A 19194-nucleotide genomic window follows, 5' to 3' on the forward strand; every position below is an offset into this window, starting at 1 on the left:
TTTATACAATAAAAGAACGTGCGCTGTGCTTGTAAAATCTGCATCTTGAAGAATAAGAGATCCAGCAGATGGCTGCAAAATAATGTATAGAGGGTATAGAGCATGCCTCTCTGCACATTGTCAGGGTGGTGGCATGCTCAGCAGCACAGACCTGAAAAACCCAAACAATCAAACATAACTTATAGGCAATTGAGCAGGGGACCAGCAAAGAAACAAACCGGGAAAGAAATAGGTCCTATCTTCATTGTCCAACTCCTATGAGTTAAGATGAACCCATAAGCTGATGAAAAACAAAGCCCCTCTCCCATTCCCCCCCCCCAAAAAAAAAAGAAAATACATATTCGACAATATATAAAGATCGTGACCATTATTTTGACATCACCTCTGAGCTTTCTACATTCTCTCATTTTCATTTGTTGAAAGAGGCAAAGAAGAATTTCATGTTTTCTGTTATGAATTTCCAATACACTGTACTGGAATCGACTATTATATTTGCTTGGCTGATCAGTACCTTTGCGTGACACTTCAGTCTTGAAGGAATTCGAGAGCAGCGTCAGGCAAGCCAGAAGCGGATCTAGAGGGGTTGGGGGGGGGGGGGGGGGGTTGCAACCCCCCCCCCCCCAAAAAAAAAATAAATAAATAAATAAAAAATAAAAAAAATAAAAAAAAAATCCGGGGACCATTTTTTTTTAATCTTATCTTTTTTTTTTTAACTTGTAATTTTTAATTTGGCAATGACCTCTATACCAAAAATAGTGGTGTTTTAGATGCAAGAAAACGCCATTTTCACACACAGATTTTCAAAAATTCTCCCTACTGTGGGAGGGGGAACACCCCCTCCCACACCCTCCCCCCCCCCCCCTCGCTCGCTCCCTCGCATACCGCCCCAACCCCCCCCCCTTTATAAAAAGCTATATCCGCCCCTGCAAGCCTAGGGACCATAACAGGCTGGGCCGCGGAACGTTGTTCTAGGGTGGGGATACCCCTTATACAGTAAAGTCTAGGACGAAACTTTCGGAAAGTCATGGTTACGTTATTTCTTTGTCCGGATTTTTGTTGTTATTATTATTGTTGTTTCCGACTTTTTTCCGATTTTTTTTCTTTCTTACTTTTTCCCGATATTTCAAAGACACACACACACACACACACACACACACACACACAGGTGTGTGTGTGTGTGTGTGTATGGGGGGGGGGGGAGGTACAGCTCTCCTCCTCCCAAGGTTCAGCGGCCCAGGCCTGTTTACAGTGGTGGATCGGGGGGGGGGGGGGGGGGGGCGTCCCGGGCGCGCGCCCCTTTATTTTTCTTTTAAAAAAACAACAAAAGAAATAATGAGGAACCTTAAACTTTTTTTTTTTGGGGGGGGGGGGGGGGGGGGGCTTGTCAGTCGATGAAACCCGGAAGGGGCACAAGAATTTCCCCCCCCCCCCTTTCTTGGATCCGCCCCTGATTTACTCTCCCGGTCAGAGACTGTAACATAACATAACAACTTGTCAAGACTGACAACTATAAGTCTATCATGAAATGCATGGTGCCCGGATGTCTGCTTTTACGAAAGAGGCCCTCCTTAAATCAAATCGGTCATGCAATTACTTGAAACAAGCATGCGCGCTTTCTTCTGTAGCGAAAAATTCAACCCTCTGACTTGTAAAGATCTTTCCCAGAACTTTGTTGTCTCAAACAATAGGCCTACACAAACAATCACTGATCTCTACATCTGCATATCCGTAGAACCGTTTCCACAGCACTTGAGCCTTCAAGCTCTGCGTTCCCAAGAGCTCTAGCGCCATCTATCGGTTTGTAAACTACATCAGCTGACTCGGTAGATGACAAAGATTCTGAATCAGATTATTTTATAGATATGAAACCATTCATCTGTATCATTTAAAAAAGAAAGAAAAATACCATTTTAGAAACCTGTTCCCATCCCCCCCCCCACCCCCAGAAAAAAGAATTTCCTGAATAGAAGTATGCCTATAAATACGACTGAATAAAGACTAATTAGTGGAAACAACATGGCGACACCCATGAGGCAAGTTTTGCTGAGTTTTCGTAACAATATCTTTTCGTCAATTCTACGAGGAACACTCACTCGACCGAAACGAAATGGCTCGAATTTCCATTTAACATCAAGGAAATGCGACCGAACTCAGAGGGCGAGGCATATACATACTTCTGTCGGTAAGTATTTATGTCCAAGCGAGCCTCTACCATGCTACTAGTCTAGACAACGACATTGCGTGTGAACTATATAATAGTCCCAGCTATAGTAAAAAGTGTTAGTTATCTTTGATTCACAATGACTGCACTGTGCTTTTTAATTTTAGTTAAAATTTTCCTCCGCCAGGCCCAAGCAAGGAGGGGGTACGGTCACGCTTTTGTCGGGGTTGTTTTTGTTTGTTTGTTTGTTGTTGTTTTTTGTTAATTTTGTTTGTCTTTATATGCAGGGCTGCCAACTCTCATTCATTGCCTGATTGAGAGTGAGACTCACTCATTTTGGTCCTTTCTCACTCTAAAACTTTATTTCATTTGCATGCATTTCTATTGATCTCACTCATTTTGACCCCTAAATTATAGCATTGGCCTATGGGAGTCTCTCTCTCAACTAGAGTAACTGCGTCAGTAAGCGGCCGTGCAGCCGTTCGCGGCAGGTACAACATACACGGTAATATACAGCTAAACACAGCATTGCACTGTTACATGCACACTACACATTAGCCCCGGAGACCCGCCGCTCTGCGGCGGGGTCCTGGCGGCTACCTAGCAGTTTCGTTCAAGTGAGAATCACGAACAACTCCCTATTGCCACATATACGGCAACTTCACAAATAAACCATGGCTAAATTTCTATCATAAACTCAGTGACAATAAAAAATGAAATATACACTACCCCATTGCCTCGTTTCTTCTCACCAATTTATCTGGAAACTGCAAAATTTTCCACATTTTTTAGGAGTAAGCGGCCTGCCCTAGTGGAGAGCTTTGCTGCTATTTTGAACGTGTATATCCATTTTGTACGCATCTACGCATGCGTGAACAGTGACGTCACCGTTACGGATGCTCAAGGATATGAATAATGCATCATCGCACGGTGCATATAAGGTGAAATGAATATGCATCATGTAGCGAGCAATACAGCTGTCAATGGGACCGACTGAATGCATGCTGTGCGCATGTGCAAGTGATTGTGAGTTTTAGTGAGCATCGGTGAGCTGAAGATATTTGCCTTATAAGACAGCATTTTCTGCATCATAAGCAATGAAATGCATCAAACAGTCGCCGATGTGAATCATTTAGGTTTAATCGACCCATGTAAGTATTCCTAGTAGTTTTTGTTGAAAAATTCAGGAAATACAGCGCCGGAACGGCACCCGTTTGGTACAACATTAAAATCTCGATGCCAAAACGGCGCAGCCCCAACACTGTACGTTGTACGTTGGGGCTGCTGGTCGCAGCAGGGAGGTGAGACAAAAAGGAGTGGGCACTCTGCCCTGAGGGTTTTCCCTATCACTCAACACAGGATTACTAGGGATCAGTGCCCCAACGAACAAGTAAACGACCTCTTACGTAACGAGGTCAGTCTGATCGTTATCACTGCTGTTTGATGTTCGATCCTCGGGGCCGCGGTGATTTGGCCCTCTACTGTTAGGAGTATGGACAGGCCAGTTGACTTGTGTGTGTTCACAAGGACGTGTATGACGGTTTTACATTCTTTATGCAGGCTCACACGGCATATACTCTTGGGACCTGCTAGTCTAAGAATTCAGCTCTCGATAGATACAAAAATTTTGAAAATCGGCCAAGAAGAAGTTGAGTTTTGACAATGTAACTGTTTAACAATAGCCATTGTTTTGTTCTTGTCTTAATCAAATTACGACGCAATGTCAAGTGTAAATCCTGACTAGTGCTGACGACATTCACCTGTAGATCAGCAGATGTTGGGGTTTTTCTGTAGTCTGATGTATCACTTCATTGTTCGCTCGTGTTGGTTTTCTTGTCATATTTTTTGGGAAACTTGCGTACATCCGCCAAGACATGTTTTTTCTGGTCCCACTAACATATTTTTATGAGCAATTTTAGTTCTCCAGGGGATGAAAACACTATTTGAATGTTTTTTTGTTGTATGCTGGGGATATATTGAGGCAGGAGGGCTCGAATCTACAACAGAGTGGTCATGATGGAGACTACTATTGGACCTAATCTTGGTGAAATAACTTGCCTCCTTGCCTGGTGTATGGTGAAAACATGTGAGAGTTCAGTGAGAGCTGAACATCTCACATGTCCTGTATCACTGTATGCCTGATAAGATATTCACCATGGCGCTTTTTTTGTCTGTCTCTCTGTTTTTGTTTTATTCTTATTTGAAAGCTGAATGGGTATTTTTATGATGGTTGTTGCTGTTGTGGTTGGTATTTTCTGTGCTAGCTTGGTATTTAAAATATTATAATCATCAGACATTATTAGGGCCTGTGTTCCACTACTCAGCTGTTCATGTTTCCTTCATATTCTTACTATCAGTATATTATTGTTGGTGCTGCTAATCATTATCATTAAATGTTTTTAAGTCTGTGCCAATTTGTTTCCATTTCATGTAAAAGTTATTTAACCATAATAGCATGCAAAGTACATTTGTTCCCAAGAAATCTTATAGTACATGGACATGTAAATGCACATAAATTATAATACCTTGAATACTAGCTGCAAAATTCAAAATGTGACCATGCAACCAGTTCACTGCACATCACAATGCACCAGTGTTGTTTGCAGGCACAGCAATGGGTAGTGCACCAGTAATGCACCAGTATACACCACCCATCCAGTACCACGTGGAGTAATCCAGGTTCTGGCCAGGGAGGGGTGAGACCCACCAGCCTGTTGACAAGGATTGCGCATGTGCACTGTGCGGCCAAGCGGCAGTAATCTAGTTAGTGGAGTGGTCTCTTGGGGAGTGCGGCTCCGAGGATGGTTCAAAAGACACTAATCCAGTGCCCACTCCTTTTCCTCTCACCTCCCTGGTCGCAGTTAACTACACATATACTAACACACTAGCAATCAACAAAAACCAACCGATAAAATGGGCACGATCTCTGACGAAAGTGATATTTTCTCACCTAAATGACAACATATCGCATCCAAAATGAAATTTTCGGTACTTCTTAACATAACAGTTAAGAAACAATGGTCCAAGAAACTGGATTTTTTGTCGTTTTCTCGATGTTCATGGATTTTGAAAACATATCCTCACGTAAAATAGAATTTTCGCGAGCCGATGTGGGCCGCCATTTTTTTCGGAAAGTGGATGTTACCACCGCAAAAAATGAGAAAAACACGAGAAAGACATCAACAACACCGCCAGAATTGCGATCTTGTTTGCGGCTAATGCATGTGCGCACGCTATTTTCACGTGCTTTTGCAATGGGAATTGGCGCTTACGCAATGTTCGCGAGACATGTGAAGGCGTTCAGCTAAAGATCGCGGAGCACGCGCGTATTGCATAGGGATTGTACATCGTGCCGCAAGCAGAAATACTACGTCGCATATCGCCCTTATCGGCGAAAATTGTGCCGGGTTTTGCCCTGGTAAATCATGAAAACTGCGTTGGTCAATGGTAAATTTCTTTCATGAAAACAATTGCGTTAATGAATAATCTTGTCTATGATATATGAAATGGTTGAAAATAATTTGCCTGATTTGTTTACAAGTTGGAAAAACTCTTAACAATGCTTAAACTGCCGCAAACGGGATATTTTACTCTAGTTTCCATAGTGTTGGCAGCCCTGTACTGTATATGTCTGTTTTCAAAGTAACACAAAAAGTTGTGGACGGATTTCAATGAAACTAGAAACTTAATCTGTTGATAAATGAGCATTCCTACAAGAATCCTAGTTTTAAAGGACAAGTTTACCTTCAGACATGTGAATTGAATGAATGCAGCAGTATTAGTAATAGAACCCATCAGCAAGAGTTTGAGGAAAATCGGACAATCCATGTAAGAGTTATTAATTTTTGAAATTTCTGCTTAGTCACTGCTTGATGAGACTACTACTAGTACTACTAGTCTACTAGACAGCTTGTGATATCACATACAAACAGTATGTACAACGATATAAAGAAAATATGAAGAAAATTCAACATATTTTCACTTTTCTTGCATAATAAAAGAACATTGGACTTCCCTCTTTCAGAAGTCAATTCAAGGGGGAATCATTTTACCCTTAACATACGTCAGTGATGAGTGGAGGAAATGTACACTTTTTTTTTTTCACAAAGTAACTTTTTGTGAAATTCTCTTTACATTTTCCTTACAGCGTTGTATGCATGTGACATCTGAACACATAGTCCGATTTCCCCCAAACTTTCAATGATGTGTTCTACTATTATTGCTGCATTCACTCAATCCACATGTATATGAAGATGGACTTGTCCTTTAAGTAAGTGTGAGGATCGAGGATGTGGCCATGTTCAATAACAACAATTGTCTGGAGTATTCAAGCTTTTTTTTCTTTCTTTTAATAGCCTGCAGATAGGGATCAACTTGTAAAATGCAATGTTGTTAGATTATCATTGATGTGTTGATGGACATGCACATTCTACAATGTATTCCACAGGTGGTGGTCTCAGGCATGGAGACTATGAATGGCAAGATCCAAAATCTCCAGATGAAGTGTGAGTATCACGATATCGGCACCTACACCAAGGTTCGACTGTGCATAAAAGCGGGCGACAAGACCTCGTATCTACAAAATGTCAAATGTTCAGGAGAGCCAAAAAACATGGCGGCCAAAGCACTGTGGCGAATGGGCTAACCTTTCCTTTGACATGCTGTGGTGGCTTCATTTTTGGAGTAAGCCAGTTGGGATTTGGACAGGACATCACTTAACCCATTATTTGACCATTAATCCAAAAAAGTCATTTTCACCAAAATTGCAGATACAAGGTCTTGTCACCCCGGCGATGTATAGTCTACATGTAGCTGGCGATTGAATTTTGGATGGTGTTATGGTTGAATTATGGGCTGCTTGCATTTAAGAAACTTAGGACACATTTTCAATTTCCAAAAGGAATATTCTGTTTAAAAGAAAGGTCTGTAAATTGTATCTTGGGATTTGTTCCAATTAGGTTAGGCTGGTATGCAATGGTAAATGTTATAAGTGGACCAGTTCAGTGTAGAGGATCCCCAGTGTAGAATGTTGACCTATGATATGTAAAATATGGCACAACTGACCTGCTGTGCATTAGTCATTGCAGTCATGATTGTTCATGTTTTTGTAAATTTTCTTTTTATTTTCCTTTGTCTATTATTGAAAGAACTTCCCTTTTATTTTAAAAGTCCAGTTTTGCTTAGAGTTTCATGATGTATTTCAGTAACACTCTGTGCTGTGGGATGTGGTTGCTCAACTCTTTGAGAGATATGTCGTGTATGTATGGTTTGATGTAAATATTCCTGCCTAGCTGCCCAATGGGATGCACGTGCCAAACAGATTGATTAATAAGCTATGGTCAGATTAGTCATGAGGGCAATGCACTATGCAAATCATGTCGCATGCACTGATGCAGTTTCTATGCAAAGTGAGAATACTTTGAAGAGTCTTGTGTGCAAACTTACTCTCCCCGCCCAGGTGTTATGCTTGCAGTTGATCATGACGCTTAACAGATAACTAGAGCTCCTACAAAACCGTGAAGAATACCTTACATTGAACATAACACATTTTAATGGGTTTTTTTGTGTGGAATATTCCATGCATGGTTGATATACCTTCTCCTGGGTTATTGTAGTACAAAATATAAATAAAGTGGATTACCTGTAGCCTTGAATAAGTCAATCCTCTTTATTGATTAAAGTAGTCAGTAAATCCAGAAATCAACAATAACTGTATAGCTATTAATTCATCAAGCCACTAGTGGTAGAGGCAATCATTAAATCAGAGCCAAATGTTTCTGTTGTTGTTTTTCCTCACAGTGTCAACATAACATACATAACCAAGGACGATGAGAGGATAGAGGTGGCAGGAAAGGTTGGTGATAATGTGATGTACTTGGCACATAGATATGGCATTGAAATTGAAGGTGAGTGCTGTGTAACTTTTTTAATTATCTCATGGCCATGTGTTTGTACATGAAGTTATAAAAGGGGTTGTGGTATTGCAGCTTTTTTTTTTTATCATGACTGACTCAGGAGGTGCTCACATGAGTCTGTAGTCAGTCTGCATGGAAAGAAAATCTGTAGCAAAGTTGATGTGAATGAAGAATGGGGAGAGGGTTTTTTTTTTTCATAGTTTTCAGTATGAATGTACACAGGAATCTCTTTTCATTGTGAAAATCTTTGATGAATCCAGAAATGCTAGTAGATGAAATTGGCAAACTGATTACCTGGGATGAGTGGATTTTGTAGACTGCGCTAATAGAGCAGATATTGAAAATGTACTTCCATTTGATTGCTTTATATGGTATATCCAATGAGATGGCAAACCTTGTCTGACAAGTAAACTTAGTCATAATCAATCTCTATTACTACTGGAGACAAAGATATATACCCCCCCCCTCCCCCACCCCGTTTGCTTACATCAAATTTAGATATTTGTTGTTTGAAATTTGAATTGAAAGTAAACATGCATTCTGACAATACTGTGTTCATCAAGCTTAGAGTGACTCATATCGTTTTGAATTTGTTTTGTCTCTTACTTGAAGGTGCTTGCGAAGCATCATTGGCATGCTGTACTTGTCACATCATCTTGCCAGACTCTTACTTTGACCTTCTGCCAGAGGCCACAGAGGAGTAAGTAACGATTTCAGGCCTTTCTGCACTAATACTTTATTCAGGAGTGATGGAAATATGTGTGTAAAAATTGCTTGTATCATTTCTCACAGCTTTGGTGAGAATCTCATCCAGATATGTGTCTTTTGCATCTTGTAGCATTCCAATATCATTGCACTGCAAGTTTACCCTGGCATTACTGTCTTCTGTGGAAAGGTCAAATCTGTTTGGACAAGGAGAGATTTTCATTCTCATAGACTTAAAGCATGAGAGGATTCAGTTATTTGGACCTTGCCAGGCATGTGATGTTTAAGAGAGAAGCCAGTGTTTTGTCTTCTGTAATGTTTCCATCTGTGATATTAATGATATTCATACATATAGTTATGTTCAAGTTTGAAATATTTTGTTTACAAGTAAGCACATCTTCGTTTTGTTTGTCATACAAAAGAGACTTGTATTCAGTATTATTGTATACTTGTATATGCACATTATGTTTCATTCTGACATGAAATGCAGTAATTCAGGCATTACAATCCTACTTATTTCAATCTTATTCCAGCGTATTATTCAAAGCAACAATTATATTAGGCATTAAAAAAAAAAAAAACCCAATTCGTTGACCTATACAGAGAATGTTATGATTAAGCAGGTTTTTATTTGAGAGTGATTCTAAGCCAATTAAGATGAAGAATGAAATCATTGTTGCTCATTCATGATGATAGTACGTAGAAGACATCAGTTGTCAAACTGACATTGTGGTAGCTCTATGACTGTTGGAAAGGAAAGAGATTGTAACAAAGAAACACAAGCAATAATTTTTTTTTATGTCTTTTTTTTTTTTTTTTTTTGCCTTACAGGGAAGAAGATATGCTGGACCTTGCACCATTTCTCACAGCAACGTCGAGGCTAAGTAAGTAAAAGATACTGTTCATCATCAGCCCAACAAATATTTTGCAGAATACTTTATGAATTTTGAAAGTTATTGAAAGATATACATTAGTAGAACAACTTTATAGAAAGTGATTAGATGAATGTATTCATTTTGTATAGCCAAATTCAGAAGTGGATCAAAATATGACGCATTATGCTTTGATGTGCTTTTTTTTTTCAGATTATTGAGAGTGCTACTTTTGAATTTAAGATTTCCTCATGGCATTTAGAAAGAAAAAAATGTAGATGTGGAAGTCTGAAGTCATCTCAGAGTTAGGCTTATGTGTTCCTTTGCTTAACTACACCCTCCTTTCATAGGCTGCCAAATCATTCTTAGTAAGGAGCTGGATGGGATGGAGATAAACCTGCCGAAGGCAACGCGCAACTTCTACGTCGATGGCCACATACCGCAGCCACACTGACACAGCGCAAGTGAAAACTCCCTTTCGTGAAGCGGGCTTCCAGCACTGATGTGAATACCGGACCATTCCTGCCATGTCAAAGGGATGAGGGTGCTGGGCACCCCAATGCATGGTGGGTTGGGATGTATTGATACATGCAGTCCCATTGGTGATCTAGGTACTGTGCTGTAGGGTGAAGGAAGATCACAAGGTTTGTGTGCTTGGTTTTGTTTATTTGTGCTGTTGGTGCCATTTCGACTGCTTAACCAACATGCCACCTTTTCTCAGTTGGCATTGGAAGCTGGGTCAGTGTCCATTTCTTTCCCTGACAGATTAGCGAGGTGGATTGGCAGGCATTGAAGCATTTAGGAAGGTTGGCACAAGGGAGATTTAACTGGAATAATCATGGTATCTGGTGATAAAAGTAATAGAATGGTGAGTCAGAAGGCTTTTCACTTGGCCATGGGATCTTGCGTGTAACTCCGTTTTTGCGTGGCATTTTGTAATCATGTTAACAGATATTGTCTGTTTTCATAGGCCGCAAACTATGGCGAGCCAGTGAGTAATACGTAATACAGCTCTTCAAACACATACATGCAAAAATAGTGTGCGAAAAAAAAAATGTATACTGTAAGAAGTATATACTTTGTTGAAATCGAGCAGAATTGTCAAGGTACTAAATTCTGCCTTCTGAACTGTTTGTTGGAGGTGAAGCTGTTAAGATGGTAAATGCCTGCATTGATAGTGGAAAACTGGATGTGAAAAAAAATCTCTGGGCCATAATTTGCTAAGTCTAGTCTAAAGAACATGATTACAAAAACTAATTCTTATAGTTCTCGGACACACAAGAAAACCCTATTTTACAACATCATGGTTTCTAAAGGTGTTTAGAAGCTTTATCTATTTGCTAAGTGAAAAGCCTTCAGGATCCTTATTAGTAAAGCATTCATCAACTTTTATGTTGTTTTGAACTCATACCAGATAATGTGTAGAACAACCTGAATGCAAAACAGCATTGGGTATGAAGAGATGTTGGAAACAGAAAGTAATGATGTAGCAGCTGGTTTAAACATGCCGCAAGTATGGTACCCAGTGGTATGATACATTGGCGAGCTTTAGATCTGCTATGCAAACGTTAAGATGATGCAATTAGGCAAAAAATGGTGTTCTGCACATGCGGGAGACAGCTGTTTCCATTGTCTAACCCTTGGGCAGGCGTCGTCTTAGCGTTCACATCACAGATCTAAAGCTCATTATTGGTATTAAAGATAACTCAACAATATGCAAGAACATCATGTACGAGATGAAATAGATTGAGTGTATGTTTGTTGTGTAATTGTAAGAATTAGTGGGAGGGAATCTGTTTGTGATAATATACTTTAGTCAAATCCATGGCTACATTTCATCATGAAATGATGTCTTAATGCACTCTGCTCGCATTATCTCACATTCTTTTGTATCATTTAATCTTAATAATTTACCCATGACATACTTTTGAGAGAAATATTGTTGTTTTTTTCCTGGGTTTGTCACCTTATGTATAAAGAACAACATTATGATATATATGCAATAAACTTTCTTGTATAAAGAACAACATTATGATATGCAATAAACTTAAGTATGTGTGACAACTTTTGCAACACAACATGATCTTAAAAAGCACCTTATGGTTCCTCTGAAGGATGTTGCTGTTGTGAACGTCACTCAAAGTCAAATTTTAGACACCAAAGAAAGGCCTTGGGCTGTCCTGTTATTCAACTATTTATTATGTGGAGCATAAGTCCAATATTAACACAGAACATGGTCTGGGACAATCAGTTTCACCGAGTATTCACCATAATTAAAGTTGATGGGGGTAAAGCTGATTCCATCTTAATCTATCCATACTTTGAAGAAATCCACCTCAAACTGATGTTGATGTGTGGAATGCTTTGACTTAGATAGTCCCTGCACAGAATTATTATTTCTTTTTATGCCTCCGCCACGAAGTGGTGCCGGAGGCATTATGTTTTTGGGTTGTCCGTCCGTCCATCCGTAATGAATTTTGTGGATAGGGTAACTATCAAAACCTTTTGGGGTATCCTAATGAAACTTGGCATGTATGTGTCTTAGGGAGCGAAGTTGTGCCTATCAACTTTTGGGTGCACATGCTCAAGGTCAAAGGTCAAAAGGTCAAGGTCAAATACATAAAATTTTACTATTTCCACCATATCTATGCAATGCCTGAAGATATTTTCTTGAAACTTAGTGCATACATGTATTACCCAATTAAGATTCTCTGGTGAAAGTTTGGGTCACGAGGTCAAAGGTCAAAAGGTCAAGTAAAAATATTAAAACTTCATCTTTTTTCTCTGAACCTTGAAAATTGTTCAAGGTATCTTCATGGAACATAGTATATGTACATGTACTGACTGGCAGTGATTATCTAGAGAATTTAGGGTTCATGGGGTCAAAGGTCAAGGGCAACACTTCAAAATATCACTATTTCCCTCATGTTTATGCAGTGCCAGCAGGATTATTTTTTTTTTTTTTACACTTGGTGTATGCATGTATAACCTATTAGAGATTCTCTGGAAAGTTTTTTTTTCTTTTGTTTTTGCCTCAAAGGTCAAAAAGTCAAAGATCAAGTGAAAGTGCTGAACTAATTTTTCCCTCCATATCTCGGAAGTGGCTCAAGTTATCTTTAAATGTACTTCATATTTATGCATTTTCTGCCTGACAGTGATTATCTTATGAATTTTGGGGTCAAAGTCCAGATGAAAATGGTAACAATTTACTATTCAATACAGAAATTGCACTTTTTCTCCATACCTTGAAAATTACTCCATGCATAAACGTATGAATGGGTCAAAGTCAAGTTAAAGTCCTTAAATCCCAAATACATGCTCTCCTATTCATCCAATTAAACCTAGGTCATGGAAGGTGAACATTCAACACATTTGTGACAAACTTGTCATTTTAATATTTTGCCAATTTTGTGAAAAGTAATCACACATTGTCCACATGTACTATCTAGACCTATTAGGAGAATCATGCATTATGGCGGAGGCATACCAGTTGCCATGGCGACATTTCTAGTTTCTTCATAGGAAGGTCTTTCACCCTCCAGCATACGTTTGCCTTGCCCTCCCCTGTTAGCTATATGAGAAGGTATTGGCAGTATATTTTGCAGTGTTTTATTTCCCCAAATTTTGCAAAATGACAGATATTTGCAAAATTAACAACTTACAAAAATATTCCTACCTGTAATACATATGCACCATATAGCAGTTCCAAGGTGGGAAATCCATATCTTTTCTCCTAAAAAAGAACAAGTATTCCTTATTTCTCACTGTTTCTGTGGTTGTTAATAGCAAATATAAACCCATGTGAAATTGTCCTAAAAGTCTCAATTCTGAACGTCCTGTCTTTTCTTCAATAAAAACATTTTTTAAAAGTATACACTTGTACTTGCAAAATTTGAGGCATGCACACTTACAACTTACAAGATTCATTTTGTTATTATCAATGATTGACCAATTGTAGTAGTTTGTGGTACCAGGGGATTGTTATGATGACAACTATGTTTCTTCTTAACTTGTGTGTATTTTTAAAGCTCAACATTTGACAACTTTGTGCAATATGGTATGGATATGGCTGTATGCTGTATTTACTCAAAGTTTTATCTTTAAAACATAAAAAAGAATCCCCTATTTGAAGCAAAGTGGTTCTGGTGGATTTTGTGGATGCCACTTAGATATCAAAGTCATGTAACATTGATGTGATCGTTCTCTTAGATATTTCTGTTGCAGCATGATACTACAGTTAGCAAAGCATTTGCATCAGATTTATTTTTTTTGTAATAAAAAAAAGGATTACAGTGTATCTTGTTATTTCTCTGTTATTTGCACATTATGTGTTGTCTAGAAAGAGTTGTGAAAATACCTCAGTAGTTCCTGATTTATAGGAAAAGATATTGATCTTTGGGACTAAGCCATGCTGTTTTTAAATGTTGTGTATTTGTATTCCATTATCATTTCTGAACTGTTATCAAATTCACCTTTTTTTCACTTTGACTTTAGTGTTCATTCAAAATTAAAAAAAAAAAGGAACCTATGCAATGACAAATAAGATAGAATAGATATAGATATTAGGAATTATAATTTAACCAAATGTATTTCAAGGCTTATTACCAGCTCCTTTTGACGAGTGTCTGTATGAACTACAAAATATATTAATCATGCTGTATTCTCTTCAAGCATGTGCCCTTGCATCACAAAACCAACAAAAAGTCGCCAGACATGGATTTTTAGCTCACCTGAGCCAAAGGCTCAAGTGAGCTATTGCGATCGCCCTTCGTCCGGCGTCCGTCGTGCGTCGTGCGTAAACTTTTTACATTTTCATCTTCTTCTTGAAAACCCCAGGACCGATTTTCATCAAACTTGGCAGGTAGCATCCCTAGGGGGTTAGGAACTCAATTTGTTAAAATGGGCACCATGCCCCACCCAGGGGGCCCCCAGGGGGGCCCAAACCCCCCAAAATTAAGGAATCTGTAAAAATCTTCTTCTCTAGAACCAGAAGTGATAGAGCTAAGTTATTACTATGAGTTAGTACATTGATGACTGTAGTTTCAAGTTTGTTCATGGCAGAATCAGGGGTGCCCCCCTTTGGGACCCAGGGGAGGGGGTGGGGAAGGGTTCTAATGGGGCCTAAATTGTACATTTTCATCTTCTTCTTGAGAACCCCATGACCCATTTTCACCAAACTTGGCAGGTAGCATCCCTAGGGGGTTAGGAACTCAATTTGTTAAAATGGGCACCATGCCCCACCCAGGGGGCCCCTGGGGGGCCCAAACCCCCCCCCAAAATGAAGGAATCCGCAAAAATCTTCTTCTCTAGAACCAGAAGTGATAGAGCTAAGTTAATACTATGAGTTAGTACATTGATGACTGTAGTTTCAAGTTTGTTCATGGCAGAATCAGGGGTGCCCCCTTGGGACCCAGGGGAGGGGGTGAGGAGGGGTCCTAATGGGGCCTAAATTGTACATTTTTATCTTCTTCTTGAGAACCCCATGACCCATTTTCACCAAACTTGGCAGGTAGCATCCCTAGGGGGTTAGGATCTCAATTTGTTAAAATGGGCACCATGCCACACCCAGGGGGCCCCCAGGGGTCCCAAACCCCCCAAATGAAGGAATCTTTATAAATCTTCTCTAGAATCAAAAGTTATAGAGCTGAGATAATACTACAAGTTTGTTCATAGGAGATCCAGGGGTGCCCCTCTTGGGTAGGGGGGGGGGGGGGGGGGGGGAGGGGTGGGGGGTGGTTGGAAGGGTCCAAATGGGGGCCTGAATTGTACATTTTCATCTTCTTCCTGAAAACCTCATGATGGATTTTTGTCAAACTTGGCAGGTAGCATCCCTAGGGGTCAATATCTCAATTTATCAAAATGGGCACCATGCCCCACCCAGAGGGCCCCAGGGGGCCCCAATCCCCCCAAATTAAGGAATCTTAAAAAAAATGGGCCCTTGATATTGTACATTTTCATCTTCTACTTGAGAATGCCTGGTCAAATTTTGGTAGAGCTGTGAATGATTTAGATTAGTGACTGCGTGAAAGGTGAACTTGCGATACTCAGGTGAGCGCTAGACCCGCGGGTCTCTTGTTAGTTACACTATCAAGAGCATATTCTGAAAGAGCAGACTTTAAGCTTTCAAATGATATATAACATAATTCAATTTGACTTTCCTAACCTATCCCAATATTGGAAAGAAAGCACACACTCTGGAAAGTGTGAACTGAGAAAAGAGGCTCTGAAGTACACGGTCTATTCAAGCAAGCCGTGCTAGCTGTGCGATAAATGGAACAAAAAAAAAGGAAAAAAAAGGATGTTAACCACTGGAGCAACAACAAAGAAGGGATTATCAGATTAAGCAGAAATTGAGCATGCTTTATTAACACTTTCTGTAGATAATGTCAACTTTCAATGCAGGAGCATCATTCTTTTCAAAGTTATTGGAGTTGAAAGTCAACAGTATAGAGAGCGTTTTTAAGAAATGAAAAGAGGACTCTAGGAGAGACTCCTACCCACAATATTCCACCAAAAAGTGTTTAAGAAAAACTGCTAAGAACACAAGTTCCTATTCGTTTTATGATCCCAAACTTTAGTATAATGTAGAAGACTTGCTCTTTCAGAAAATATGAAAAACTCAAAATTGGCTGGGTTGACCCATTTCACCTTTTTTCAGTCCTAACACAAAATAAGTGTGTGCGACTTTTTGTTGGTTTTGTGATGCACAGTCACATATAAGATATCAAAATGCAAATAACCTGCCCTACTTTGGCGAAAGGAAGTAAGTTTTAAGAACAAAGAATGCGAAATCTGTGTTTTGTTGTTTGTATTAACATCAGTGTAATTTTTGATATCTTGACTTATTAGTACATTGAGTGTGTGCTCAAAGCTTGGTATGCAGATAGAGCGTACTAAGTCCGATTTTGAAACATATGATGTAAATGTAGATGTGTAGCATCATAACTTACATGTCAGATTCAAACTGATTTCCTTTTTCCGTAGAAGATATTGCAGAGATAACAAGTGGTACAAGGTATGTAGAATGATCATGTATCTCATGGTGTCTTGAAGTCTGCGTATGAAGTTGGAGTAATGATATGTTTTCCTGCTGAATATATTCCTTGTGAGTACCTACCAGACAATAGCACATTCACAACAGTGAGAAAGCAGGAATCTACAATTGTGTATTCCCTTGGCTAAAATTCGGATATACAGTATATTTAACCCTTCCCATGCCAGGGATGTTGGACAGTGTGCACCTTGCTATGGGTTTTTTGTGCCAACTGGAACTCAAAGCACACTGGGCATTTGATTTCAAGTTTAAAGGGTGTGTACAGTTCTGGTTGAGGTGAGGATTTAGCTTTTAATGTTTTGCAAGATATTCACAAACCACTCTATGAGATGTCAAAGAGCATGCAATTCCATGGGGTATCAAAAGTTTATTTGATGAAAATCGGTTTTGAAATGGTTGAGATATTCAAAAACAAAGGTGAAACAAAGAGATCCTAATAAAGTCGTGGCATGTCGCCTTTTATTATTATCATCACTTTTTTGGATATCTCAGCCATTTGAAAACCACTTTTCATCAAATAAACGTTGAACCCTTCTTAAAATTACAGGCTCTTTCATATTTCATGAGAGGTTTCTCATTATCTCACTTAGGAATGTTCAAAACATGAATCCCCACCTCAACCAGTACTGTACAGTCCCTTTAAAGCCTGATGATACCAGTATAGATTTTCTACATCTGCTGCACACATGCAAATAAATAAATGAATAAATAAATAGATTGGAAAGAAAGAATGAAGAAATAATGCTAGGACATGGCCTACATAATTAAATCATACAAAACCATGATAGATAGATAAGTCATCTTGTCAAAACATAATAACTGAGCGTCAAGTCTTACATGTACTTGTCCAGAAATTGATTTTTTTGTAAAATTCTTGAAATGTATGATGTTGCTGTTCTTTTTTTTTTATTGAATGTTTGGGTAAACAAGTCTCTCTCACACTGAGGGGAGTATCATGGGAAATTTTTAGTCATCAGCTTTCTGTGAAATAAAGAGTGTTTAAAGACAATGCAGATTTTGTGCAATTTATTGTAATTAGTATGAAATTGTTCAAACCCTTGACAATGTATGTGCACAAAATGTATCAAATTGCCAGTAAAAGTGATATATTATATTTTTTATCTCTGCATAATTTCTCAAGTCAAATATATGTAAATATCTTTTATGTGTTAATGAAATCAACTAATTTTTATGCAGACAGAAATAATAACATAACTCTTGTGTATCATGATGATATTAGTGCTGCACAGTTTTTGAGAATTAAGAAAAATAGGGCCTCGACAATATGGTATCAACATTTCTAATGTCAACCAGCCTTCTGATACATGAATGACTGTTCAAAACACCTCAGTTTGTGTGTGTGCATATGACATGCAAACTTCTTTGACAAACTTTACTAGTACAATGTATGATAAGCTCTGTTCATGACATGACCAGGATTGCATCATCCTGCATGCTGCCACGTGTACCAGAAAAAAGAGAAGACAAATATTTTGTTGGGAAGAGTTGAATAAAGTAATTCCATGCATTAGCATTTAGCTGTTTGAAATGATTGAGATTTTCTGTGCAAGCAATGTAATTTGATAGTCCCATAACCAAGCTGGTTATTGCAAGTTTTAGTATAGGATTACATGCTGGCTGCTGGATGTATTAGTGGCAATCATAGTGTTAGTTTGATGTCATCCCTGCTGTCATAACATTTGTAAAAGTCTTGGGATTTTCCTTCAAACTGTGCCTACTATGCGTCTTGTGTTTCACCAACTCCATTATGTACGCTGGCAACTTGTCGATTTTTCCTGTTCACTATGCAGGAAAAAATGCTTCCATAAGGCCTCACTATATGAGTATCAGTGAGCCACGTAGAATGACTTGTACACTATGGAGATGCGTGTTCCACAGCTGTTCTCCTTGGCTTCATACTGAGTAGCTCCACTTCCGGGATGAAAATAGATAGGTTGGTAGAAGAATGGATGGATGGATGGATGAATGAATGAATGAAGGAATATACAGTCAGCGTCACCGAAGTGGAATCTATATGGAGTGAAGAAATAACTAAACTTTGACTTATAGAGAAAATTTGACTTATGAGGGATTAAAATCAATAGAATATAAAGAGAAGAGGACTTGAAAAGACCTTTGACTTAGACGATTATTCGACTTATGTGAGGTCAACTTAAGGAAGTAGATAGATGAATGGGACTTCATGTAGATGAGTGAATAGGTTAAAGGACAAGTTCACCTTCATATACATGTGGATTGAGTGAAGGAAACAATATTAGTAGAACACATCAGTGAAAGTTTGGGGAAAATCCGACAATCCGTTCAAAAGTTATGAATTTTTAAAACATATGTGCAATGACTGCTGGAGGAGAAGACTACTACAGTGTATGATGTCACATGTTGTCACATGATGTTACAACGATATAAGGAAAATAAAAAGAGAATTTCACAAAACTTGACTTTTTGAATAAAGTGCACATTTCTTTG

At 38.9% G+C, this 19194-nt stretch overlaps 1 protein-coding gene across 1 annotated transcript; it reads left to right on the plus strand.

Annotated features, from left to right (window-relative positions):
* Positions 1-6595: 6595 nt before the first annotated feature.
* LOC139715455 (adrenodoxin-like protein 1, mitochondrial) lies at positions 6596-10155 on the plus strand. Its single transcript, XM_071627027.1, has 5 exons — positions 6596-6666; positions 7961-8067; positions 8689-8776; positions 9613-9665; positions 10004-10155. Exons 1-5 carry the CDS (start codon positions 6596-6598, stop codon positions 10105-10107), a joined length of 423 nt encoding a protein of 140 aa, XP_071483128.1. The 3' UTR covers positions 10108-10155.
* The last annotated feature ends 9039 nt before the right edge of the window (positions 10156-19194 follow it).

This window comes from Diadema antillarum, unplaced genomic scaffold (genome assembly GCF_040938485.1).
Source record: "Diadema antillarum isolate AM-2024a unplaced genomic scaffold, OU_Dant_1.0 scf00000049, whole genome shotgun sequence".
In the NCBI taxonomy this organism is placed as follows: domain Eukaryota; kingdom Metazoa; phylum Echinodermata; class Echinoidea; order Diadematoida; family Diadematidae; genus Diadema; species Diadema antillarum.

Excerpts from the sequence above, each read along its gene's own strand:
- LOC139715455 (XM_071627027.1), top strand. The coding sequence starts at position 6,596 with ATGTATTCCACAGGTGGTGGTCTCAGGCATGGAGACTATGAATGGCAA. Across the intron at positions 6,667-7,960 it reads CCAAAATCTCCAGATGAAGT|TGTCAACATAACATACATAA; the intron begins GTGAGTATCACG and ends TTTTCCTCACAG. Across the intron at positions 8,068-8,688 it reads ATATGGCATTGAAATTGAAG|GTGCTTGCGAAGCATCATTG; the intron begins GTGAGTGCTGTG and ends TCTTACTTGAAG.